At 40.9% G+C, this 27,906-nt stretch overlaps 2 protein-coding genes across 4 annotated transcripts in view; both read right to left on the minus strand.

The window, feature by feature from the left end:
- NETO1 (neuropilin and tolloid like 1) overlaps window positions 1–27,906 on the minus strand; it is a 308,983-nt gene that overhangs the window by 107,744 nt on the left and 173,333 nt on the right. The gene's annotated exons all lie outside the window — the stretch shown is intronic.
- On the minus strand, window positions 637–27,886 carry CBLN2 (cerebellin 2 precursor). 3 transcript variants are annotated; one of them, XM_080381162.1, is made up of 4 exons: window positions 12,340–27,886; window positions 10,818–11,426; window positions 8,518–8,637; window positions 637–8,227 (listed from the first exon to the last, which is right to left on the minus strand). In XM_080381162.1, exons 1-4 carry the CDS (start codon window positions 12,670–12,672, stop codon window positions 8,030–8,032), a joined length of 1,260 nt encoding a protein of 419 aa, XP_080237288.1. In that variant the 5' UTR covers window positions 12,673–27,886; the 3' UTR covers window positions 637–8,029. The 3 variants fall into 3 exon arrangements, with proteins under 3 accessions (XP_080237288.1, XP_080237289.1, XP_080237290.1); XM_080381163.1 differs by having other exon boundaries at window positions 12,141–12,428; XM_080381164.1 differs by lacking the exon at window positions 12,340–27,886 and having other exon boundaries at window positions 10,818–11,797.

Consider the following 27,906-nt stretch of genomic DNA (forward strand, 5'->3'; position numbering starts at 1 on the left):
GAAGCTCTGGAAAACATTAGTGAGCAGCTAAAAAGCATGTGACAGGGAAACACCTTAGGATCAAGACACAAAGGCGTGAAGAGCAGGGGTCCTCAAACTACAGCCTGTGGGTCAGATACACCCCCCCCAGGGTCCTCAATCTGGCCCCCAGTATTTACAGAACCTGCACCACCACCACCCCTGCAAGGGGTTGGGGGGGCGCAGAACCAAGCAGCCAGAGATGACTGCCTGCTACTTCATCTGCATGCTGGCCCCCTGTTTAAAAAGTTTGAGGACCACTGATGTAGAGGAACGAAGGTAGTGGGTTGATTATCATTGACAATATGCAGCTGTGGCCTTGCCTCGAAGGAAGTGGGTTGATTGACATGGATGATGTGCAGCTGTAGCTTGTTCCTGCTAAATAGTTAAAGAGCATTGAGGATTGTGGGGTAGGTGGTGGGGTAGTGTGGTCTTATGGAGGAAGGAGAAGCAGTATGGACAGTAGAATTTGACTGATGTTAAAAGCCTTGTTGCAGCCTACTAGTTTGTTTGCGCTACAACAGGCAAGTAAGCAAGGCTTGTTTTACTCCCAGTAAAAATCAGATCATTCTATATAGTGCATATGGGTTCCATTTTTGTTTTCAGGAGGTAAGTGGACAGGGAAAAATACCAAAATGTTTATCTCTTGTTTTATAACTTGTCCTGTGGTCTGAAATGTGTTAGCTCCACTGTGATCTCTGACTCTCATAGCTCTGTAAGGATCATTTTGTAAAGTTTGCTCAGTAATAGTATAGATATTTGTTACATAGTGCCTCATTCCATGCTTGAGTAGAATACACTGTGTGATATATCTGAGCCATCATCCTTATAAACAGTTCTGTACAACCACTAATCACATATGCATGTTTAATCCTACCTAAATTGCATACAAATTTTCATGTAATCTTATTAACTGCATTAAAGTTAGAACCTGGTGAAGTGTTTTATGTATAAATTTGTCACTTATAGCTGCAATTCACATGTGTATGTGTACCCATATGCTTTTGAGGTTGGTATGTGTGCAAAGAATAGTTAGTGACCTCTGCTTGTTAGGAGAGTTTCTTCCCTTCCCCTCTAATTCTTGCAGACTGGTCTCACAAAGTCTTCTTGTTAGAAGATCACTTAGGTACTTGAAGATCTGTTTTTTCACTTTTGTCAAATGCTCTAACACCTGTACAAGAGAGTCTGTATTTTCTGAACAGGCTGTAAAAGAAAAGGGGGAGATTCCTAGTATCCTGGTTTATGGGGATATTTGAGATGGATCCAAGAAAACAGAGAGGTGCCAAGTCACATGGTTATGCAAATCATGCACTGTGAGAGAACAGGCTAAATGGGATCAGAACATTTACCAGAAGTCACTGATTTGCATACAGAACAATTTCCCACTTTTATTATTATTATTTCTATTTTGTCTTAGCTGGATTTCTATTTTTTCATAACTAGAGTGCATTCTCCTATCTGAGAGTTCTGGTGGCAGAACTGAGGCATGAGATAACTTGTGAGCAGCCAACTAAAGCTGACATTTTTGCATGAACAAGGTTTCACACAGTTATGAATGAGAAGCTGAATGGAAAAACATTATTGTAAAAAATACTCCTAAAAAATTCAACATTAGGAGCCTTTCAAATATGAATGAAAGGATAAAAGAGGGCAGGAGAAGAGAAAGTGTCTTGAGAGGCAAGTGCAATGGAAATCTCCTTTTCTCTACTGCATAGTTCTAGCACAGTTCATGTTGTATAAAAAACCAATAGAAACCATTGCAAAGAAGAAAAATGGATGCTTTTCCCACCCAGGTGAAGTAATTAGGGAAGACCGATTTTACTAGACAGTCAGGATTAGTTACATCTAAAGAGATTATAAAGCCTAATAAGAACACGTAGCTCTACAGAAAATTTAGGATATGGAAGAAGCCAGCTGCTGGAGAGTCTAGCTATATCCACTTAAACTCCATCCTAAAATACTCCCAGTTATACTGTTATGAACAGGGCTGAGAAAATTCCGCTGTTGGTAAGAATAAAAGAACTTGAAAGGTTATTTTAAAAAATAAATTCTTACATGTTTTCTCTGGCACAAAAGCCTATAGGAGCAACGTAATTTCTGTGCTAGGTTATTTCTTCTAGTGAACAAATATAAAGTTGGATAACCCTTTATCTTTTATCCACTGAAGTCTCTGTATTCTTAGCTCTTGATAGGTTACAATATAATGCATCTCTATAGAGAAAAGTTACACAACCAAAATTAAGTCAGCTTATAAAGATTATGGTTGCTAAACAACTAGGTATAGGGATATAGTTTCTCTTTTAGTTATAATATGTATTGCAGGTTTCCCATCCGGTATCAACAGAAGGACAAACTGAAGCTCCAGTCTGTAATATCTCCCTTTATGATGTTTTGAAGCAATTCCCATGTGGCACTATAGACACACTCATCACAAAAACTTTCAAGAGAACTTGAGGTAATAAAAGTCTTTTATTAATAACTCTATGCTTCACTTTACCCTAATATTGCCTAAAATGTGGCAGCTTTTAGCACTGAAATGTATACTGTCATTTGCTATTACTCTGTGTACTCTTGGATGTAAGCAAAGTTAAAAAGTTTTAAGTTTAGAACGACAATAAATAACAATTAATTTATTGGAGTAATGCTTCAGTGATAGGAAGGCCAAGCTATATATGAAAATGTCAGCTCTCTGTCCATCCATTCCTAGCTAAAAATGTGTTTTATGTGCATGTGTACATATACTTATACACATGTATGCTCACATACAGAGAAATAAAAGCATTTCAAAGAAGTAATTTCAATTAATTGAAATATATCAGATATGTGAATGTTACATAATAACTACTAATTTATGAATTTATGTTTCTGTTGAGATTATATCAATACATCAAACAGAAGTCTTAATACAGCTGATCTCACAAAATAATTTGAAATTTTATTTTAGATTCTTATAGTAAAAATAACTTTTCATTATTATAATGGTATTAGTATCAATCAGTAGCATTAGTATTAGTTAACTGTAATAATTTGCTGGAACAATTTATCAATATGACCTGAATTTTTCTTGATGCCAATTATTTCCTTTTTTTTATGCAGAATTCATAATAATAGTAATCATTTACTTCTCCATGTCTTGCTAGGTAATTATTTTTATATTATCTGTCGTATGTGATCTGCAGAGAGAGAGACAGTGTTAGGCACCTTTATTTTGATGATGAATAACAGAGGGGACTCATAAAATACTTCAATGTGTATTACCTACGAAGAAATGGGGTATGTTAAATACACTTGACATGTGAAGTGTATTTTCATTATTACACTCAAATAGTATAAAATACAGTTAGTGGTCTTTGGATTTTACTGATAATGGCTAATAAGAAAAAAGATCATGATTTTGTTGGATGACTGTAAAAATTACTGTTTTGAGAACAGAATTTAAATGTGTTCTAATTACATTTGTAGGATTTTGATTACATTATCAGAATTATTATTACTGTTGAAATACATTCAAACTGAAGAATGATTATTGTGTTAATTAAGGGTTTGCGCTGATGATCGTCACTGTTTATTATTTAAAGTAAACATTATACTAGAACATAACCAAAATCCAACTCCTAGAATTCAGGCCAAATACTAATGATGTTTTTCATGAGCTCCTCTATAGAGGAATGGACTGTACTGAAGGAGAACAAGCAGGATTTTCCTTTTTGTTAAAATGGCAATATGTTTATTTGGCTATGGAGCACTTGAATTTTGCTGATAGTTATTACATAAGCAGCTGTTCAAAAGTTTTGCCGATCATCTGCCCAGCCACCTAGTCTGTGTCTTAACTACAGCCACAATGGGTATCAGTAATTCTCAGGAGCTAATAACCTGTTAATGTGATCTAGTTAACAAGTGGCCAGGAATCATAAAGTTCTGTTTTGAGCATTCTGAAAGATTAAGACAAGTCAAATAAAAGAATATGCTCCATTAAGAAAATGGGAAATGTACAATTAATCATTATTATTTACCAACATGATTAAAAACAGGCATGACTCATCTCATCAAACATGATCCTGGAACAATTGTTCAAGGCAGTGTGTGGTTCCAAATCAAGAAACGATGCATTGCCTCAAAGACATTCCTTGGCCTTTCAACAATAAATAAAACCAAAAAGAGATGAGTCAATTGGGTTTTTTAGTTATGTATAGCTATTTCACTGACTTTAACTGACAAGTCATTACCCATGGAAATTATGAAGTATATTAACGACACTGATTTCTGAGTGCTTGTTAACACTAGAAAGTTATCCTGGACTGAAGCAGACTATTAATTCTAACAGCTATTTTTAAACAACGTTACCTGTGACCCTGCCTATTCCAGAAATGAATGTCACATTACAAGGACATGAAACCACTTAAGCTATTTCTGAATAACTCCCTCAGTAAACAAGCCCTTTTAGCCTACCTTCTACTCTCTCAGAGTGTCCAATATAGAAATTTTGTCAATAAAACCCAAATGTTCTTTTTAAAAGTTAGAAAAGTCACAGCCAACAAACACAATTTAACTTCTAAACAACTCCCTAGTTTCACGTCTCTGTCTCTTTCCTTCTCCCACCTAAAATAAACAGATCCAGATTGCAAGATGCTGACCAGTAATGAGAGACACTGCACATCCATCACACCCATGGCCTCAGGAGGAGGTGAGAGCACACAGGTTTTTGCAAGACCATGTTCAAGCTATGGATATAAAACTTAAAAAACCTAGAGGAAAGCAACGAAGTATATGATGAGTATTTATCATTCCTAATACCGGTTTCTGGTTTCTACCCTGCCAAAAGTACAGTGAAGAAACACTAAAACAGTGGTTCCCAAAAACACCCAGGTGAAGATTGTTCCCCAGAAGGGAAATGGTGAAACTGACAGTGTTTTCATAGGAATATCTTATGATCCTGTTACACAGCAGCTTATGAGAAAGTTTGAAAATTGTTAGAAGGAGTATTGTGTTATTACCCCCACAGGAACCAGAGCCATTATTGTGCCATCGGACTGCTTCACTGCCTTATGTGGTTTATACTTGTGGACTCTCATAGTGCCCCTCAACATTAAATTTACAACAACTCTGAATGTTACCCAATCAATTTATTTATATAAATTACTTTAGATAAGTCTAGTCCTACTGTGACGGGAGACTGCTTTAAGTGGTCTCACATAATATTTCTTCTTGTATTTACAGTACAGCTGTTGTATGTTTTCCCCCTCTAACACAAAATATATCATGATATCCACACCTTAGTATATCAAAATGTCTACTGTTTACAATGACAAGTAGATTGCACCTTCTCAAACTCAGACACAAAATTAAGTAAAAGGGGAAAGGGAATAAATATTGCAAAGAATATAAAAAAAAAGTGCACCATGATTGTAATTAGTGTACAATAAGAATTTACTGTCCATTTTCAATTTAATTTAACTGTTTATGTAACAGTCTTATCTCTATAGCTTAGCATAAAGGACACATGAGTAGAAGAGAGAGAAAGGCAGTATATTAGAGACCTTTTCTAAATTCAGAAGAAAATTGCTTATCATATAAACATATATAACTTTACAAAGTAAGCATGGTCAAAATTACTGAACTTGAATACATGAAGTGGGATATTCAGATTCTGCAGCTTCAGCAGCTTAAGCAACTTCCAAGAATACGTGTAAGGAAAACCTAAACATTGGCCTTATGTGGCCTAGGAGAGAGCCAGGACTAAGATGTCATTGCCTTATTCAAACCAGATGAACTGAGATAAACGGGCAGAATTTCAAAATAAGACTGAGAAAATGTAATAGAAACTGAAAACTTGGGACTTTAAACCCACCTCTGTATCTATTTTTTTGAGAGACGTGATCAAATTTTAAACACAAAAGCTTAGACTGATAAGTACTTTCACAATATCTACCATTAATACAACTATTTTTATAACTATTTTTGTATTTTAATAGAAAAAGGTTGCTGCTGATTCAGGGTTTATTTTGTGTATTTAAACATAGCCTGGTGATAATTTGCAGCTAGAAATATTGCAGTCATGCCAATGCACAAGGGGGAACAAAAACTTAACCCATTAAAAAGCAAACCGGAAACCTAGTCATTCAGTAACCAGCAAAGTGAAACATCAAAGCAAACAATCGTCATCAATGGTGAAAATATATGAAAATATTAAATTGGCTTATGTTTTAGTCATCTGACATATCATAAGCAACACAGGTAAGGGTTTTTTTAAGAATATATCACTTTAATTGACTTTGTCCCTTTAATGATAAATTTACAATGAAAATGACATGTCCACCATAATTTTGAAATACAACATAGCTACCACCGATTTGCTGCAAATACCTTGCACTATATGTGTTTGTGGAAGAGGAGTAAATCTGACAAAAATAAATTCTTATACACATCCACCCTTGTGGGATTAATAGCAAGATGAAATACTTAAAATTAAAAAAGTGAAGATTAAAAATATGTAAAATAATATAAAAATTCCTCCTGGATCTCCTCAAGCAAGGTTTTCCTCAGCACACTAATACAGCAATCTTCATTAAAAAAAGCAAAGAAAGATCTGTGTATTGGGAATGAGGCACAAGGATGCTATTGACATTGGCCTGATATTTTACCTCTTGTTGATTGGGGTAATAACATTTCCTAACCTCCAATATCCATATACGTCCACCCCTAGAACTCCGAGGCTGTTTGTAATGGGAAGAGCACACACGGCTAATAAATGCATGGCACCTGTGCAACATGGTGCTTTTGCTGATCCTCTGAGGCCCCTCCCTCAAAGGCTGTCAAAGGTGCTAGTGTCAACTCCTCCAATACTTGCTATGGACAGGTCAAGTGGAGATGGTTTTATTTAATTTGGAAGAGGAAGAGTTTGCTCTGCCATCTCTCCATGCTTCCAGAATGTGTACTCAAGCATTAGTGGACAAATACATCAAATAAATATCAGATAAAAGCACCCAAAATACACTCAGCAACGCAAAGAAAGGATATATTTTAGGGTATGGTCAGAGAAGATATTCAAAGCCTCCATTGTTGCTTCTAGAAATGTCAGGACAATTCAGAAATGTCAGTTCCTTTACCGGTTTCCGGATTGTAACTGAAGGATCACATAGCTCTCTCGTTCTTTCTCTCTCTTTCTCTCTCGCTAAATAGGTCTATAAAGATCAGCTGGAAAGTGCAGACAGAATTGTTCACTGGTTAGCTTTACTTAGAGCTACAGGGTATATATGTGCTTTGTTTTGTCTTATTGATCGATCTAGCTTACATTTTTAGCACACACAAACAAAAATCAGGGAAAAAAAAGTCGATGAAAAACACGAACAACACAAAACAAATAAGGTTCCAATCGTGCAAATTTTGCTTCACTGGATAAAGCACTTCTTGACACAGTAATGTCCAGAATCCCCCTCCCCCAGAAAAATACAGGACTGAGACTGAAGCCACTCTTTTTTTTTTCCTTTTTTTTTTTTTCCTTTTTTTTTTTTCTTTTTTCCTTAAGGCTATACAACACAAAGAAATAAAGCATGGAAAGAACACCTCTTTGGGCTGAACACTTCGTTCTTCTGGCTCTGGAGCGAGCCTTTGACAAAGCGATTGTGTGGTCCAAGTTACTTGTCTCACTGGGGCAACAACAAGAGAAAGAAAAAGAGGAAAAAATGAAAGAGAGGAAAAAAATAAATAAGAAAGTCAATGATCCCAACAATAAAATCCGAAATTGACTTTACAATCACAGGTACAAATTGCTCAGGTCGATAATTTCATTTCTCCTAAAGATCACTGTCGTCTAAAACTAATTAGAGGCGCAGGTTCCCGAGGAATTGTCAATATTCAAAGCAAATGTTGGAGTTTAGAAGGTTATCATTCTTCTACCGTTACAGTCTGACGGGGTGACTGGAAATATTGTCATGTGCTGCCAAGTTCAGGGTGTCGTTAATGATTGAATCCTTGCTCCAGCTCATGGATCTGTCTCCTGTTCAGCCTTCTTTTATAGTGGAAAGACTAAGAAGCCAGAAAAGGTTGAGTATTTCCACCCTCCCATGAGGTTACCCCTTTCCAGTTTGAGATGCACTTTGTCTTCTCTTTCCATGTGCAGCAAGACCCCATTGCTGGCTGCTTCTCTGGTGACGTCCTGATCCCCTGCAAAAGCTGAAATCACTGGGTAGCCGTTTTGCATTAAACTTACCTAAAAAGTGCAAAGAGAGAGAATCTGAGTTTTCTCAATACTCTCAATGACTTTTTTGCCCTGTGCACACCATTAAACTTTAGTTAGTGCAGGTTAGAAACAGGTCTGAATTAAGCTAACACAATGCATGACTTCTGTCATGCATACAGACCCCTTTAACTAAAATCACCCCTTTAACTAAGTCTCGTTCTTCACCTGCTGGTTTTCTAAATGCACTTAAGTGTCTAGAAATGCGCATTTAAAAAAAAAAAAAAAAAAAGGTAAGACAGCATCTTTAGATCTCAACCCACCTGGATGGTTTGTCTGTTATAGACCTTGACCACGTGGAAACTGAAACTATATATCCCTTTTCTTGGTGCTACAAATATACTGGAAGCAAGATCAAAATGGTTGCCAATATTAACTAATACCTGTAAAGCAAAGAAATAAACCAAAACAAACCAAAACAACAAAAAAGGGAGAGAGAAAGAGAAGTCAGACCCCACCTTAGAAAAGCCCCAGTGAAAATCTCACATGAGCTCCACAAGCAATATAAAGCCTTGTCGAAATGCCATTTGCAGAACAATCATAAGTGCACTGCAGGGGAAAGGTGCTGAGTTACTAAGGCAGTTAGAAAGCATCACAGTTCATAAAACGATTTAGTTATGCAAAAATGATCTCCAAAGTCTGTCAGATGAAATGCAGACATCCACGCTGTACTGCTCATAAAGCAAAGGTGGCAGAAGCAGTGGGGAGGTGGAGGGAAGGAAAGGAGGAAGGGGAAAGAAGGAAAAAAACCACCACCCCATAACTCATCAACTCATAAAGCAAACGTATATGTTTTCCGCTAGCACTACTGAAATCAGACCTGCCCTCGAGTTTAATAGGATATAAAACTATAGTACTGCAGAGACGGGCAAAGGAGAAGAGAGGATGCTCAGCAACAGTAACGTGCCAGTTCATGTCCCTCTGTCCCTCTGGAGGGCTGTGCCGCCTGGCCCGCACCCTCCTCGGCCGCCTGGGGTGGGCCTCGTCCTCTTCCCCGACATTACTCTTAATTGGTCATATATTTCAATGTCTTTTGAAACAATGAAAAAAGAGAAAGAGTTGGCCCCTCCGGCAGATGTGCAAAGCCTCGCTCGGAAGCGGCGGCCGCAGCCTGTCCCAGCACAGGCTGGCGGAGCGGAGCCCGCCGATCTCACCGGGATCCGGCCGCGGCTTGTCCGCTTGCTCCCTCCCCAGGCTCCAGCGGCGGGCAGCCTGGCGTGGCTCAGAAGTCACGGGCAGCGAGTGGCGACGACCGCGCGGGGCCCGCGGCCGCTCCGTGCCCCAGGCGGGTGAGCCCGAGCCGGCCGCCCCGCCGTGCCCGCCCCCGCGGCGCCCCGGCCGCGCTCAGCTTTGTGGGCCACAAACTCTCTTTTAATGAAGAAAAATACAAATCAGGAGGAAACAAAAACAAAATCCCCAAATCTTGAGATTTTCCTCCCAAAAGCTATTGTTTCAAAGAAAGCACACACACCCACACAAAAAAAAAAAAAAAAAAAAAAAAAAAAAAAGTAATCCGTTATTGTGGAGCAACAAGGGGAAACGCCATCAAACTCCTGAGAACTGAGCACTGCGGGCTAAAGAGTCTAAAATACGCTACATATGAAACAAGCTCCCTTTTTTTTCCTTTTTTTTCTTTTTTTCCTTTACTGAGCAGACTTTATGAGATCTTGTACACGAGGATAATAACTGCAAACTCATTAGGAGGGACAGTAGACAGATGAATGACCGGCGGACAGACAAATGAAAAATAAAAAACACAGAGAAAACAGTTTGTGTGTGCTAAGGTTGGCTGACTCTGCAATACTACTTCAGGAGCCGGAGCGGTAAAGAAAAAGTAAATTTCATCTCAAAAATCAAGCGGAAGGCCGGGGCATGGGCTCTGGGAGGCAAGCAGTGCTGCGGAGAAGGGACATGAGGACGAGGCCGGGCTACCCGCTGCTCCGCCCGGGGTATGCGGTGCAGGATAACACCCCTCTGTTATAACCCACCGGGGACATCGTTCACCTCGTTTGGCAACGCGGGAAACACCCTCTTCTTCCTCAGCCCTCCCTCGTCCTGAGAGCTGCTGTAACATTGCCAAATGCGCTCGGAACAGGCAGAACCGGCGACTCCCCACGGGTAAATCTCCGTCCTCCCCTTGCTCTGAAAACGAGCATTTCCGACGGAGCGCCGACGGGCGTGTGCGCACCCTTCCCCCGGCTCCTCCCTGACTGCTCGGGGAAATCCTGGGCTGCAAGGTGTCCCCGCAAGCGTCCGAGGCGCCAGCCCACACGTTCAAACCCCCCCGTACTGGCGGTGGGACCGGACACGAAGTCGGCATCCCCCTTCAGCACCCCTGGAAAGCTCCGCAGCCGCCTAAAAAAACTTCCCAAACTGTTTCCGGGGAGATGAGCTGTACAACTTCTATTAAGCGAGTGGGTCAGGATTACAAGGTGGAAGGGGAGCGAGAACGAAAGCAAGCGTGCGGTGGCGGGGGGCTCGGGGCGGGGATGCCGGCGCAGGGGGCTCGGGGCCGGCCGGCGCGGCGGTGGGGGCAGCGAAGGCAAAGCAGGCGGCGGCTGACCTGGTCGAAGTAGATGGTCATGGTGCGGTTGCTCATCTCGGAGGGCTCGTGGTTGGTGCTGCGGGTGGCCGAGAAGGCCACCTTGGCGCTGCCCGAGCGCACCGAGATCCCCAGGGAGGAGGTGATGGCCCCGTCGGCCGAGGGGCTGGAGTCGCACACCACCAGGCACTTCCCCTCCAGGACGATGGGTTCCGTGTCGTTCTGCGCCCGCACCGGGCACCCGGCGGGCAGCAGCAGCAGCAGCAGCGGCAGCGCCGCCGCCAGGCAGCAGCAGCAGCCGCCCGCCGGCTCCGGCAGCGCCCCCCGCCGCCGCCGCCCCATGCCCAGCGCCAGACCGCCGCCGCTCCGGCTCGCCGCCGCCATGCGGGCGCCCCGCGCCGCCACCGCCGCGGGCGGGCGGCCGCGGGGAGGCGGAGGGGGCTGCGCGCCTGCTGCCGCCGCGGCGCCCTGCGGCCAGTGCTCTGCGGGACGGCGGCTGGGCAGCGGCGGCTGCGGCCGCGCCTTCCTCCGCTTCTCCTCCTCCTCCGCCTCAGCCTCCTCCTCCTCCTCCTCCTCCTCCTCCGCGCGGGTCGAAGGAGCCTCCTCAGAGGGCGATCGGCGCGCAGCAGCCTGGCAAGGGCAAAGGCGGCGGTGAGGCGGCGGAGCGGGCGGCCGGGAGCCGGGCACCGCGCTACCCAGCAGAGCGCCGCCGCCGCGGGCTCCCGCCGCCCCGCCCCGGCCGCCCAGCCGGCACAACAGGTCCGGGAGGGACCTCGCCGCCCGGCGTCTGCTCGCGTCGTCTTTCTCCCGTTCCCCAGCAGCCGGGGGTCCCACAGCCCCAAGCCGTACCCCGAGGCGGGAGGACGGGGCAGCGCGGCAGATTTCGTCCCCGAACGCCCGGTGGAGCACCCTGCGGGCGCCTGGGACACTCCCTTTCGCGCCCCACAGCCGACGGGGGCTCCCAAACTCGGCTAGTTCCACGGCCCCACTTTTTACTGCATCTGAGAGCCGGGTTTATGTCGGTCTCTATCGCCCCAGCCACTACGAAAGGAGATGTCAGCGCTGGTAGCGCTCCCTCTGCCCCGCGCTGGAGCTGCCGCGCTGTCCCTGGGGTTCGCGGCGTCCGGGGCGCCCCGGGCTGCCCCCGCCGGGCCCTGAGAGCCGCCGCCGCCCTCCGCGCCGCCCGGGGGCTTGTACTTCCCAACCCTCCGTCCCTCAGGCCAGGCTACCCCAGCTGCCGCCGATCCCGGCGGCTTCCTAAACTGTCGGGAAGGAAGCGGCCGGCTCCGGAATCGCCCGGTTCCCACCCCGGCATGCACACACATGGCAGGAGGCAAACCTCACCCGGCGTCTCCCTGGGAAGTTGCATCTCAGTTTTCCCTGCTCACCAGAACGCCCTGGGATCTCGCTCCTGGGAGATCCCCCCTGCGCTTCCCCCGAGGCATCTCTACCGCTGCCCTTACCCCGCATCTTATTGTCGCTGTCATTTAAAATGGTATTTTGCAAAAGGAACAGCCGGAAGGGAGGAGAACGGCCTTTTTACCTGGGAGGTCCATGACGGGAGAGGAGGGCTGGCTAGGTAGCTCGTCCGTGAACTTGTATTGCTTAGAGAAAATGAGCCGAGATTGCGCTGGCAGAAAGAAAAGGAAACAGGAGTCGCCTCTTTCTCTCCCGCCCATTGCCAATAATCCCCCCCTCCCCCCCCAGCCGCTACCACTACCGCTCCACTCCTTCCCTCCTCCCCTCTCCACGCACACGCACCCGCTCGAACATGGCAGGGATTCAGGCGCCGGGAGCGGAGCGTGACGCCGACACCCCCGGCGCCCCCGCACCCCAGCCCGTGCCCCGGGCAGGCATCCGCGCGCTGGCCCCGCATCCCTGCGCACCTCGGGCAGCTGCGGGGCTCGCACCGGGACGGTCACCGGGGCGCCCCGCCGCAGGGTGTCACTGGTGGCGAGGAAAAGCAGTACCCCCTCGCCTCTCATTTCTTATAAACCCGTCGGGGTTTAAGTGACCACTGTACAAACGTGCCACCCACACGCTAGCGCTTACGGGCCGCTGCTGCGGCCGAGCGGCGCAGCATCACTAACTGGAAGCTCTTTGGAATTCATAGGTGTTAATAATGATGATAATAATAATAACTAAAGATCAGACGTTGCTTGCGGTACTTCAGACCGTAAGGCTGTGCCCCGCGCACCCCAAGGCCCCGTTCCATGGCCGCCCTCCCGCACCTTGGCGCCCAGCGCTCGACGGCGGCTCCCCCTTTATTAAACTGTTTCTTCCCCCGGGGCGGCTCCGCTCCCAGACCCGCACACGCTCCCAGACCCGCACCCGGCCCCGCCCGCGGCCTCGAGCCAAGCGCGGGCTCGGGGCGCCACCTGGCGGCGGCGCGTGGCGGTGCGCCCTCGGCGGGGCGGGCCGGGCCGGGCCGGACCGCGGGGCCGCCGGCGGCTGGGAGGGCGCGAGGGTCGCACCGGGCCGGGGCGGGAGGGCCCCCCCCGGCAGGGCAGAGCGCCAGGCTGAGGAACGGAGTGCCAGCCTCCCTCCCCACCTCCTGCCTGCAGGGCCGAGTGCGCGGCGCTCCCGGTTCCCTCCCGCCTCACGGAGCGGCAGTGATGTATGTCACAGTCAAGGTTATCACCAGCTATTACCTGCTGCGAATGTTTCAGCTCCCGTGGCTGCTGCCGAGAGCTCAGCGGCAATGCGGAAAGGGTGGGGGGGTGGGGGGGTAGGGCAAGGAGCTGGCAATCAAGTTTTGTGAAAAGGCGTTTCGCAACGTTGCAAGTTGGTTTTCTGGTTGCGTAAAGCATTTTCCTAGAGATCCTGATACCCAGACTTCAGCATCTGAAAGGAATGTGTCAGAAAACTGCATGTAAATCTCAACGGTAGCTCCTGATATGGAGAAAAATTTGCAGTTGTATCTCAATAGTAAAATTACAATCTCGTCTGTGAATGAGCACTTCTCTGTTTCAATCTTCTGCTTTAACCACAAGAAGGAACCCCTGTGGGTATCTGCCTGGTGATTTGCACCAAGAAATTAATCATGCCCTGAAATTGCAGCTAAGCGGTGTGCCGGGAATTCCTAACCTATAGCTCCTTATTTCCAATAAGAATTTTGTACTAAGCCTGAAATACTTGTGTTTAATGGTCTTTTTCCTGAGTTCAACCATGGAGGGATGAGAGTAGAAAGCAGAGAAGCGTAATGCATTAAAAGTATCGGAAATCAGAGTGGGAACCAGTCTGTGTCTGTAAGGCAGCACCTATTCTGCAAGACAGTGAAAAGAACCACAGGAATTTCTCCAGAAGACATCACCACTCAATCTTGCATGGGTGTTGTACACTAGGGAGCTGCTATTATTTCTCTTTAGATCACACTACTCATTGATTATGACTCTGTTGTATAAACAAGGAAAGAAAACAGAGGCAAAAACTTTGTTCCTTGTTTTATATGACTTACAACATCAGGCCCAGTGGTGAGGGATTGATGGCATGTCATTGCTTCTGCCTGCTACTTCAAGAAAGATGAGCATGAGAACTAAAGGAAACTGAACAGCCCTTAAATCCAATGTGCATCTACAGAAAAACAGATGAACTCTTGCCTTTTTCAATACAAGGAACGAATTCCACAAGTACAGAAACCCCCTTCTCCTTAGCTTACTAGCAAAAGATCTGTCAGTACAAATCAGTGCAGCATGAATGGAAAAGAGGAAAAACAAAATAAAAATATTTTATTTCTAACAAAGTATCAAATTATATGACCTTTATAGTGGTTATTAGAAAACAGTTCCATGCATTACTTCTAATTAAATAGTGTCCTTAATGGGATAAACATGCAGCATTCACGAGGTTATGTAGCTGGCAGAATTATTTCTGCATCTTTCTTTTGTGAGTGGCAAGGCTGAAAATTTAGATTTTGAAATTATTAACATAAGGAATAATGCAGTCCTCTTTCTTGAGCTCAAAGTGTTAGTTTTAGTTGGAAAAGAATACTGTATAAGCAAGCTCATGCTATTTTCATCACTTAGCAAAGGCTGTTAGGAACACAAACATTTCTACCAGGGACGTATTGAACTTGATGGTGTAGGGGTTCTACGAGAAATGAAACCACTTTTTCTTCAGAGCCTTCCCTAAGCTAGCTCTCACCTTGGACTCATTCAAGCCAACAGTTTCAAGGACAAAAGCTTTTTGCCTCATTTACTAAATCAAATTATCAACAGAAAGGTATCTTGATCAGCAGCTCCCAAGTGTTTCCCATCCATTATTTACCATTATCCGTTAATGCCTGACAAAATGGGCCACTTCTTTCCAAATGAAAATATTTAGATATCTGTTCCTGAAATTTCACAGATATTTGCATGTATTATCTCAATGTTACATACATGAATACAGAGAAAGCAGAAATGATCATTTGATGTGAAACACAATTTTGTCTACCCCTAATACTAGGACAAGTTTGTGACAGGGACACAGAAACACTTCCATGATCAGGCAAGCTGCAGAAGACAGAGTCCTCATTCATTAAATAGGCTACAATTTAAATTGCTAAACATAGCCTTCATGGATTATTTGCCCCTTAAAAAACAATTTTACTTCAAATTGTAAACAAATAGGTTTTAATAAATCTCATTCTCCTTTCTTTACAAGCACACCTTTGAAATATCATCTGGCGGTAGAGTAAGTGCACAGTCTTCAGCACCTACACGGTGATGCCCTTCATATTAACTATAAGTTGTGGTTAAATCAGCCAAGGTATATCCACTCCTCTACGAGAACAGTCCCTGTGTTAAATTTGGTCATCAGTGTGAATAAAATAATGTTTTGTAAATTCAGATCAGTAGTTCATTTTTTATCCTATTGGGGTACCAGTGCAGATTATCTTACAGCTATCAGCTATGGTAAAGAATATATAACTCTGTTGACAATACGCACAATATTCTCAAGTATACACAACAGGGAAAAAATTACCTAATAAATTAGAGTTCATTCACAGATATACTTAAACTTCTTTTCTAGCCCCTGAATCTTAGTGCCTCGCATATTAGCCAAAGCAGTTATATTTTTCTCTGCATAGGGAGTGTATTACTCATCGTAAGTGTTTCTGAGGTGTCAGTTCTCAGTTGCAAAGGGCATCTTCTCATAGTAATGTCAGGACTATAGATGAAAAATTTTGCATGACCCATCTTCATATGGAATATCATGTCTGATATGATTCCAGAAATATTTGCATAAGATTTTACACATTGGAAGAAATATGTGTAATACCTCAAGAACTTTTTATTTGTTCATGTAAAATATCAGAACAACTCAAGACAGCAGTCTGTTTTGGAACATAAAATTTTATTTTCTTCTATAAAATATCTTTTATTTCTAATGATTTATTAAATAAATAGTGAAAGCATGATATAACAAAAAATAATCAGACAGAATATTTTTATTGCAATATAATTCATCACAGAGCTGTGATTTAACATTATTTAATATCAGATTGGATCTCTGAATGTCATATCTTAGCATTCATTCTTACTTTCATAATACTACTTTTTCTACAGATATGCAAACTTATTAAACCATCGTGAAAGCTTGTCTTCAATAAAATTTTTGTGTGATGTAGATGAATGAAGTTGGGTTAATTAGCATTGATAATATGCAACTGTGGGTTGGCTTCAGGGGTGGTGGGTTGGCTGATGTAGATAAGGTGCAGCTGTGGCTGGTTCTGTTAAGGGGTTGAAAGCCAATGAGGAGGAAGTGGAGAGAGGAGGAAGTGGGCCCTGGATAAGGTGAAGACAGCAGAGGGACTGTATGAAGAGTATGCTGGTATGAGGTGGTAAAAGACCTTGTTGCAGCTTGATAGTTTGGAGAGTGCTGTGACAGTGTGACAATTATTTTCTATAAATATTTATTTACTATTTAATATTCTTTTAAAATATTATTAAATACAGCCTTGTACATTCCATAGAGATGAAACAGGCATGAAATAGTACATAACTTTGTAGTGGTACCAGAGCTCTTATGTGTGGTTGTACAGTGATAGTTAAATGTGCTCTTTTAAGAATAGTTTGCAATACTACTACCTTACATACTCAACCAGAAGTGTTTGATAAATGGCCCCTGCAGTGAAATGGCTAGAACTTAGCAACATGCCCCTGTACTCTGTTTAATCCCTTTCACTTCATGGAATATCAGCTCCGGGAGGAGAGAGACTATTAATAATTCTTAAGATGAAAGTTATTTTGTCGTGGTTTTTTTCCAATAGCATGTTCTGACTCCGTCGTCAGCCTATGTGACCAACACATTTTCAGGCCATTCATGTTTGCTAGAAAGAAGTTAGAGGTGAAGATGTCATATCATTTGGAAAAAAATGGTGCAGAGAGCTTGTTTTTTCTAAGCATACACCAATCAGAAATGTTAAGACAATGTGCATGCAGTCATCTATGTTGTCTGCACATTCAACACTTATGTCCAGTTTCTAAGGTTTGGTGCATTCTCAGAACACTGTTCCACAATGGTGTTGAGCAGCTCTGCTGTTCTCTGAATTCCTTCTTCACAGAATAACAGATTTTTAACTAGATAAATGATTACAGCAACCCAGCATGCCTTCCAAAGACTGAACCTTTTTTGTGTAAAAAGAAAAGGCACTTGGGAGAAATGTTTACCACAACACTGGCCAGATGTGGGGCTTGGCTGTATAAATACTTACTTCCTTTATACATAATACTTGGCATTGCTTTGTGCCTGTTTTGGGTAAGCACTTTCCACTCATACAAACTTGCAACTTGATCTTTTAAATAAGGAAAACATGTTTTAAAATGTAACTCCTAGATAAACAGAATTAAAGACTTCATTTATTCTGTCGCGCCTGAAAAGTTTGTGTCCATTTATGTTCTCCCTCTGAGCCTTCCAACTGAATTCAGAGACTGAAGACTTTAAATGAAATTTCTAATCAAAAAGTTATTACAGCACGTTTGCAAGTTTCTTTACAGGAGATCCCTTCAGGATCATAGCTGATATAGTTCTTTGAAGTTTATATATGTTAGATATTTATTTATTTATTTATATATAAGATATAACATAGATACTACACATCTCATTATATATATAGATATTACATACATATTAAATACTGTATGTCTGTATTAGGTACATATATAGATACATATAGATATTATGCATTAGTTTCATGTGAGAGTTGGAAAGTACTAGTGTTTTTCAACTGTGCTTTTTTTTACTTTCTTGCTACAGGGGAGATATTGCTATACAATACCACACAAATGCAAAATTTAAAACTGAGATGTGGACTGTTTATTTTCAGGAGAATCTGAAAATGGGAATTTGAAATACAACAAAGAGATGCCACAGCCTTCAATTGCATTACCTAGTTTCTCTAGTTCCATTCAGCTAGATTTCAAAACAGGCCTTTCAGTTCTAATAGGAAAACAAAATTATACTAAATTGCATGTTTTTACTGATGCATGATAATTTGTATTAGCAGAGAAGACTGACATTTCTGAAAACAAATCCACAGAAAAAAATATATGGCATATATAGAAGATCATATTATTAATGTTTTTATTTAGTTACTTATGAGTTCAGCTTTTCAGAACACAAAATCAGGTTTGAAAATCAATGCTGTAGAAGACTGTGTCTTTAACGATATACACAGAAGGAAAAATGTAACTCTTTTGTTTATATATTTCTTTGTCTCAAGTTTTTGTTGCTTCATTTTTTTTGATTCTGCTTGAAAGAGCCATACAACTTCTTTGAGATAGCAACTGCTCTCTAAACAGGCCTCTGTATGTTTTCTCAAGTTGCACACTCACAAAACAGGAATATAAAAAGCACTACTTGCTTTGGAAATCTTATCCTTTATACAGAGCTGTAAGCATTCTGGTAGGGAGCAAAATCAGCTGGGTTCAGTCGTCTTAAAATCAAATTTTCTTCTGCAATAAATCCATGATGCAACCAAGAGACTATTTATAGTTTTAGAGGATTAAAACAGACATATTTGGTCACCTTTACATGCTCATTCCACCTCAGCACATGGCTGCTGAGAACTCTGATGACATTTGAGAGACCCAAAATATTTAAGCCTTAGTTTCCCTCACTGGGTAATGAAAAAGATGTCTGGCTATTGATGACAGTCATGTGTATTTCTTTCAGCTTTTATTTATGTCATGGTTTTTTCACTTTTCCTCCACCAGAGTTCACTATTTTCACCAATAATTAAACTAAAGTATCAGTGACATTTGTTAACATTTTAAAGAAAATGCTGCTCTGGCTGTAGGCTTATTTGAAATGAGGAAGACTGGAATTCCTCATCTAAAGAACGCTTACAACCTGATCCCAACTTATAAAAATAATATTCCATCTAAGGAAAGCATAGAGAAAATCCAAAGTAGCCAGCAGCTGTTGAAATGTTGTCAAGGATGCAGGAAGATTTACATCCATCCAAGCAGTTCATGTCCTTGATGTGAATTGCAGACACCTCATGTCAGTTAAAGCTGTGTGCTGCTGCAAATTTCAGCTCCACCACTTATGACAAAATTTCATACTCCTTTAGCTTTTACAGGTTTGTGAAGACTTCTGTTCTTGCCTCGTTAGAAATAGTTCTGAATAGCAATCTTTGTCTCCTTTGAAAGCACCAGGAAACATATAGCCAGTCCAGATCCAGTCATTGTGCATCGGTGCAGCAATACGTTGTTCTTTTCCATATTCTAAAGCTTTGAGCAAAAAAAGTTTTAGCTGTTATGACTGTAGAGATAACTTCACAAACCATGGTAATAGATGCAACAGCAGCTCTCTGCTGCTTTTAAACAATTGCATTATGAAATATGACCTATCCCATTCATCTCAGTGGCTGCTAAATTGGATGTCCCTGGAAACACTTGTGACATGTCACTTCTTCTTTCAGTCCTCATCAAAGCAGGTAGGAAAGGAGATGGAACATTACCTGTTGAACACAATCCACTGTGAATAAAAGCTCATTTGGGTTGGATAAGGGCATCTGGGAACACTGGTATTTGTCTCTCCTTACAATCAGGGAGTCAAAGGCAGAGTCCAGTAAATGTCTGATTCTCAAGGGAAAAGAGGGAGGAAGCCACTGAGGAGAAGCTAGCATATACAATGCCAAAGGGATGGACAGCCAAGCCCAGGGACCTAAGGAGTACGTCATTGTGTCTGGAATAGTTGTCAGCTTTTATTTTAACAACTTAACTGGAAGAAGAACTGAAAATTTATTTTCCCTCCTGAACTGAACCTTTGGCATACATTACTGTTTAATCAGTCCCTGTTTTCCTGGGAAGTATTTCTACAGATGAGAGATATTTTTGTAAAGTAAGATGCTGATCTATTTTGAAGGATCTTTATATGTGTTTGTATGATACCTCTGGGAAACCGTACACACATCCTATGATTTAGGGAAGACTCTCATAGTAGTAGGCCCAGGTAAACTTTTGCTGTGAAGGGGCTCACATGGTCTGATCTGTGCCTGTCCCAGACACTGAACACCCAACATATTCTCTTGCATGTGACTGCATAGGAAAATAGTGGCATCTGAAGGCAGGCACAGAAAAAAAGAAGTGACACAGAGGCAGTCATTCCATCAACTTGTACTTTTTCCTTCCAGGGAATTGTTGAAACACTTAGTACAAGAAAACAACTCTAAAATTTCAGACATTTACATCAGGGACTTTGAAGCAGACTTAGCATTTCCAATTCTAATATTGAGGCCTTCACAAGGGATTTCACATCTGAAGCTTTTTCAATGCATTGGACTGAATGACACTAAATTCAATGACTTTAAATTAAAGAGAAACAATGAACCAGAGCTCTGATACACTTTAGCCAAATCCAAGAACAATATGTTCCTAAAATAAATTTAATTTAAATAAATTTAAATAAAATAAATCTTTTAAGTAGCCATTGATATATATATATAAACCACAAAATATATAATATTTGTATATTAGGGAAATTAATGTGCAGATAGCCTGAACTGAATGTCTTCTCTGGCCTACAAAGAATTAGCCAGTGTTTTACCTAAGGCATATGAACAGTCTCACTGTGCTTTGCTCTTTATATACATAAACCTTTGTAGGTCTGGAGCCACAGCACAGAGGGAAAAAAATACCAGAAGTGTTTGGTAGCATGTCTTTTCACAACTTTGTGCTTGTGATGCTCTTGAATCAGTATCATTATTATTACTTTATTATGCTTTGTCATTGTGGTGACAAAAAGGATTTCGGCACAGCTCTGCAGAGACTGCTGTGCAATGGACATGTCTTTCAGATGTCAAATCTGCTCTGTGAAAAGCCAGAAACCGATTCTGGAGATCGGTTTTGCAATGACTGCAGAGCAGCTGGCATCTCTGTAACTGTCACTTTTCAAAATTCTTTGTTATCTTTTACAGCTCTGCTTAAACGTTGCATGTGCCAATGACAGGTGTGTTTAAGCTACTTACATACTTTTATCTGTGCAGAACTTTCCCCTGAAGAAAGACAAAACAAAATGGTGATTTCTGTTTGCAGAGAGGGAAGGGGAGGCATGAGTCAGAACAGCAATGCAACCTTGCTTGAGGTTATCAGCTTTCAAATAGAAGACAGATACCTAGGTCATGTGCACTGAGACGTCAGCCTGGAGCAAAGCACTGAGCACATGTACCCCCTTTCCAGTGTCCTGTGGCATGGGGGCTATGAAAAGCCCTCCCCTTCCCAAAACCACAATGTTCAGCTTCCTCACAGCTACTGTCAAATAAGGATTATATAAAAAAAAATTCCAAGTAAGATGATAGTGGGTAATGTTGCTCACAGAAGAGCACCACCAATGTATCTAAGGCAGCATCTCTGTGCACTATGTGTACATACAGTACAGATTATTAGGTTTTTTTCTTTTTTCAGTGGCTTTCTTTTTTTCTGTTTCTTAAGGACTTGATAACTTGTTATAGTTTACAATATGCAGGACTTCCTGAACATGGAATTTAAGGCTATGTTGACACTGTACTTTCAGGCCAGATCTAAGTCCATGCTTGTACCAAAATCTGCTTCCCATCCACCCTGTCCAGTTGCTAGTGTTTGAGGACTTGGCTGTACCCTAGTATTTAGGCCTAGAAACCCACTAGTCAGAGCAAAGACAGCTGGCTGTGCTGGGTGCTGGAAGACAGTGCTACCAGACTGGTGAGTTACAGATGGGAGGCAGGGATTTCACCTTTCAAGGTCAATCTCAAAAAAGCAAGAATCCAACAAACGGCATACCCCAAAAAGCAATATGTAAATAATAGATTCCTATCATCAAAAAGTGTCCAAAAGTGGACTGCAAAATCAGTATAAACAAAAGTAATGTATCTCTGTCAGTCTTTTCAAGGAAGTAATTATTGATATGTCCAAAACTATGCACTCACTGCAAATAATCACAGTCCAGTTGATGGCTGTCCACTTATACAATATGGTTGTTCATTACTGGCTTGTAAGTATAGTATAACTTATTTAAGAACAAGCAGTAAATGCTACAAATAACATGTAAACATTACTTCCGATGGATATTTAGGCTGAAGAATGACTGCCTGTTGCCTACCCATTGCTTTTTTCCCCAAATATGTGCTAGAAATTCTACGAACATTTACCCAAACCAGTATTAACTTTCAAATTTGGAAATATTTTGTCTATTTTTCTCCATTTTACACTGTTTCCACTTGAAACAGTTGCTGCCAGTCATACCTCCTCTCCAACTGCTCACTCTGACAGTCTGCATCATCCTCCTTTCATAGATCTTCCCCTGCTGTAATCAGGTGAATTATCTCAGAAAGACTTAAATATTCTTTACTAGTGCCCCATGGTTTCTTACAGGGAAAAGAAAATAAAATTATTTTGTTATGTTGCCATTTCATAAAAGTGAAAAGAGACATGCATCATCGAATTCCAATTCATCTCAAAGCCTAAACCAAGTATTTTTGACTCAGGATGACACCTAAACCCTTTAATCAATATTTTCTCAGCAATTGACATAAAATGTAAAGTGGGTAACTGCAGTGCTGGTAGGAAAGGAAGAGGAGAGTATGGCTGCCTGAAGAGGAACAACAGACTTGTATGAAAAGGCACGCAAAGCTGTAAAGTATATGGCCTAAGTTCAAATTCAGTTAACCAGTTCATCACATGATGAACATTAAGCAAGAAAGTCTCACTGGACTAAAACACCGAGTGGACCTGAGCTGCTCAGTCTTGACACTGATTTGCTTTGGACCTCCTTGGGTTCCTTGGGCTATAGCTTATATTCATCCATACATCCTATAGCTGGCACACTTGCAACGCTTAAACTACAAAGACTAAGTCATCATAGTCTGCAGTTGACCCCATATGAGATACACCTCCCTTCCTACATGTGGGTGTGCATGTGTGTGTACACACACACACAGTTCTTGAGTGAAAGTAACATGTTCTCCAATTTCTTTTCACTGCCTCATCCTATGAATATAATCAGACTACTGGGAAAAATATATCACTGGGATTGCAGAGTGAGCCTTGGTGTTTGTAACAGCAGAAACATTTTGAGCACCATTTGCATATCACTATTGTAGTTTGGGATGAATTTCTGGGAATAAACTAACTTTCTACATTTATATATTTTAATAGCAAAAAGGCCATCTAGTGCAATGGAAAATAAAGACTACTTTAAGAGCCACTGGAAGATTTCTTGACTTTCTTTCATTGATTCACCTGTTTTACTCTTTAATTTTTACTGTTTCTCATCCTATTTGTAAGACACTATATATCTAAGCAAAGCAGAGAGTTGGTATGTCTGTCTTACAAGCATTCTGTGACACAGGATAAAAATCATCTTCATGGCTCTCTGGATCTGAATATAGCTAATGGTCCACACAGCTGAAAGATTAGACCCTCTTTTGTGAGCTCCATGCAGAAAAAAAAAGTAATTAGGCAGATAATTACGGCAGCTTTGCAAACTCTGTAAACTTCATCACAAGCCCCAGTGGTGTATTACGGAGGCTTAACTATCTCATCAGTGGGATAAAATCCTATCGTATCATACTGATATTTATGTTCTAGTTGTAAGATAATGACAATCAAGTTCTGTGCAGAAAAGCAAAACATTAGGCTTTTAATACAAATTCTTGTAGGTGGTGTTACATACTTTCAGATCCTCCACAAGGCAAAATTTCTTTCAGATTTTTTTCAGAATGTTTCAGTTGGACAAGCCATTAAAAGCTGTTTCTTTTGGATTGTCAAGTAATTTAGATTGCCGAATAGATTGAATGTAGAAGGGCAGAGTCTCTTTTGAAAAGAAAACAACAATCAGAAAAACAAAACAAATTAGGTTTGGGTCATGAACAAGTCTAGAAATAGAGAAAGAAGCTTCTGAAAGCTGGTTATGCACTGAATCATCACTCATTCAGTAGTTCACATTTTTGCTGTTATCAGAAAGAATAGTAACTCATGAGGGCACAGACAATAAAGAGGTATTTATACAAATATTAAACACACCTTTCATACAGTCACGTGAAATTTTCGCGCTCACACTGAATGAAAATCTGAGTTTCAATTTATTTTAGAGGATTTATCCCATGATAATAAGGTTTCCAAAAAGGACACATGTGAATAAGCCTCTTCTAGTCCAAAGCCTATTAAACTTACTTTTCTTTTAGAAAATCGGTCATGTTTGCTGGAGGTAGAAGCAAACTTCACTACTTATAAGTCATTTTAGCCTTGGATCGCACTGAAATCTTTCTATTCCTCCTTTGGAGCTGGCCAGCTTTGTATACATGATGAAATAACCACTGGAACATAAAGAAAAATCAGATAATTCATACCTAAATTCAAGCCCTGCTCAGATTCTTAACAGCGCTTCTCACTGTAATATTAATGTTTCAAAATATGAAACGCTCCAGAAGTTTGAGGTTGAAGCATCTTTTCTTTCTAATCCTTAGAAATTTACCCCAATCACTACATATTGTTATGAATCTAATCATTAATTTTAAGGCTCTCGATGAGTGCCTAAAAATTAAAACTAATCAGACTGCAAACACTAATTTGTAATATAGAAAGCCCACACAGGTCCACTGTGGTTCTTTTTTACAAGTGCATTTCTATTACAAGTGGCAAGTTACAAGTGACACAGACTTTTTCTTGCTTCAGAGCACATATCCTTAGCATTGCCATTCTCCCAAGACATAATGGATATTTCATAGAAATGGATAACTGGATCTATCAAAAGATTAATCATGAAGTTTCAACCAGTTCTAAGGATTATTGTTATCTTCAAACCCATGGCTGCCTAGTGTAGAAAGGCATCATTCTCACTTCTTGGTATCCAGTTGGATTGCCTTAGGTAGCATTCAGGATGGAGTCAATCATCTTCAAACATCCTTCTCCATCACTTTTTTATGTAAAGCAGACACTTTTTCCCTTTGCAGACATTATTTTCCTGAAAACACTGGTCAGATGAAGCAGAAAAGTATGGTCCCTTCTTCAGAGGGAATGGTTATTTACAACAGGGGATTATTATGAAGCATTTACTACTCAAATACATTTCTGCAGATAACATGAGTTAAAAAGAAAAGAAAATTGTCCCTTAAAATTAGATACTTTAGTTTAATAACCACATAGCAGAGAACTGCATTTTTTCATTCCATGATATGATTTTGTGTGTGCATGCATGTCAGAGACAGTAACTAGCTAGAATATTTGGGGTTCTCAATGACCCAAAGCAAATAAAGAGAAAGAAAAATGAAAAATTATGATGACTACTTTTTGCAATTTAAGACCAAATTGATGGTGGGGAAACTAAACAGACTCAGATAAACTTTCAGTTACGGATATATGAAGAGTTTTACAGTACTTAATACTGTAAATTGTCTATTTGATTTTGGTTAACCTATTCTTGAATAAATGTGAGAGGATGATAGTCATGCACAAATGTCTATAAACCATGGAATATCATACTTGGGTTTAAGTTATCCCAGTGACGTTTGCAGACTAGTAAAATTTGAAATTCGCAGAAAATTTGAAAAACTTTATTTCCTAGGGATTCAAACATGACAGCACACCACCATTTCAGGATGAAGCCTTCCAGTGGCCTTCTTCAGCATATAGAATGGCTGTCAAGTCAAGTGAAATTTGACTCTAAAATCTGGTGTTAAAGATTCTCCTAGCTTTTGTAAGGGAGTGGAATGGTAATAGAATAGTAATGGAATGATAAATAAGGTAAGGAAAAGATCATTTTTTCCAAATTCTAGGTAAGATGTGTTTTCTTGCACTGTATTTGCTCCTTTACTTTCATAAAAGATGCATTCTACACTGAATCTGTGCTAGCATTGGCATCAAGAGGTGTTCCCTTGTGAACAAAGAGCATTTGGTAACCCTAAGTTAATAAGTGGTATTAAATGCTTGTGAAAATACGAGCTGAGAGCCTTAGGGCTGCAAAGATATACCTCTGCATTTCCTTCAAATGTGTTACAATGAAGTCGTTAGTCCATCTTGAAGAGGTCACAACTCCAGGGGTCAAACCAGGTTACTAAGATCTGAACACACTGGTCCCAAATAAATGAGGAACTAGGCCACTGAAATTAATCGAATTAGACAATGGAAATGGAAAGTGAGGTACTTCGATGTGCCCTAAGTATTTGAACCTTGCCATGTGAAAGATCAATGTAATTGCACTGAAGTGGATTAAGCCATGGTGTTTCTCACTAGCTGAGGAACTAGTCAATGAATAAATAACTAGATTTACAAGAACAACATATTTTGATTTGAAAAGCAAATAGAGCAACAATCAAACTCAAACATGTGAATTGGCTATATATTCACTTCTTGATCAACTAGTTATCTGAAATCAGTATCAGCAATAAGCATTATCAGTTGTGCTACAAGAACTTAATGAAGATTTCTTATCAAAACCCACAGTTCTGCTTAGGTTATGTGCTGAAGTGTCTCAAAACACAGGGCACAGTATCCATGAATGATGTGACCATTACAAATTTTGCAAAGAATTTTTAAATCTCAATTTTTTTTTTCCCTAGTTGGATTTAGGATCTTCTGGTCTCCTAGTGAATATTTATTAATTTAAACAATTTGCAATTATTTTTGTCTAAAATAATATTACCTTTCATTACAAATACATAATTGATGTTTTAGTACTCCCTTTCCCATAACTGCTGATTACCAAAGAAACACACTTTGGTAGTCAAGCAAATAGCTTCACTATTGAGTATGAGGCAAGATTCTTAGAAGATGACTCAATAGAGGTTAATTTGGCTTTCCTTCTTATTCACGGCATCAGATCTTCTGCCAAATTTACCATCTGTCATACATGGAAACAAGCTACTGTTCAAGTCTCCCATCTGAGGCTTTGATACCTTTGCATCTACTTCAGGCCTCGTAAATAACATATGCATCTTGGACTTAGGGGAATAAAGTGTCTCAAGGAGTATGCCAAAGTTCAGTTTGGGTCCTTATCTTGTTTGGTTGTGCTGTGGGTTGATTTTTTTCCCCTGGACACTATGCTTGACAAACCCTAGAATTCTCACTTAGGCATGGCACCAATTTAAAATTTTATTAAAATAAGTGGGGGCCTTTCCTTTCCTTTCTTATCCCTTTAAGACCAGTGAGTAACGAGTTGACATTTTCTGATATCTAGTGAAAAGGCTATTTTGAAAGAACTAATGAAGAGCTTCTTATTAAAAATATTAAAAAAATGCTATGGGACTGACAGCCATTAACAGTTTAATTTGAAAAGAAGACTAGGCAGTGTGTTATGTCTTCTGTATAGAAATGGATAATGTCATATAAAGTGCTGTCAAAAACTTAGAAGTTATTTAGGTTTCTAGTTCAGTTTAAGCAAATTCCTTCCTTTAATTAAAAAGGTGGAAGAAATCTTTCCAGAGAAAGACAGACTCCTTTGATGATAAATCAGATTTAAAACATTCTCCTCGATAATTGTGCAAGTAATAAAGATGATTCTCAGAAGCAGAAAAAATCTTTCTGTGGTATGTAACATTTGGACTTCCTTGAAATAAAATTTCAAATCCCATTAAGCTATAGTGACATCCAAAGTCCTTTAGAATTAAAAAAATAAAACCAAAAACAAAACAAAAACAAAAACAAACAAA

Source organism: Falco punctatus, assembly GCF_963210335.1.
Source record: "Falco punctatus genome assembly, chromosome: 3".
Classification (NCBI taxonomy): Eukaryota; Metazoa; Chordata; class Aves; order Falconiformes; family Falconidae; genus Falco; species Falco punctatus.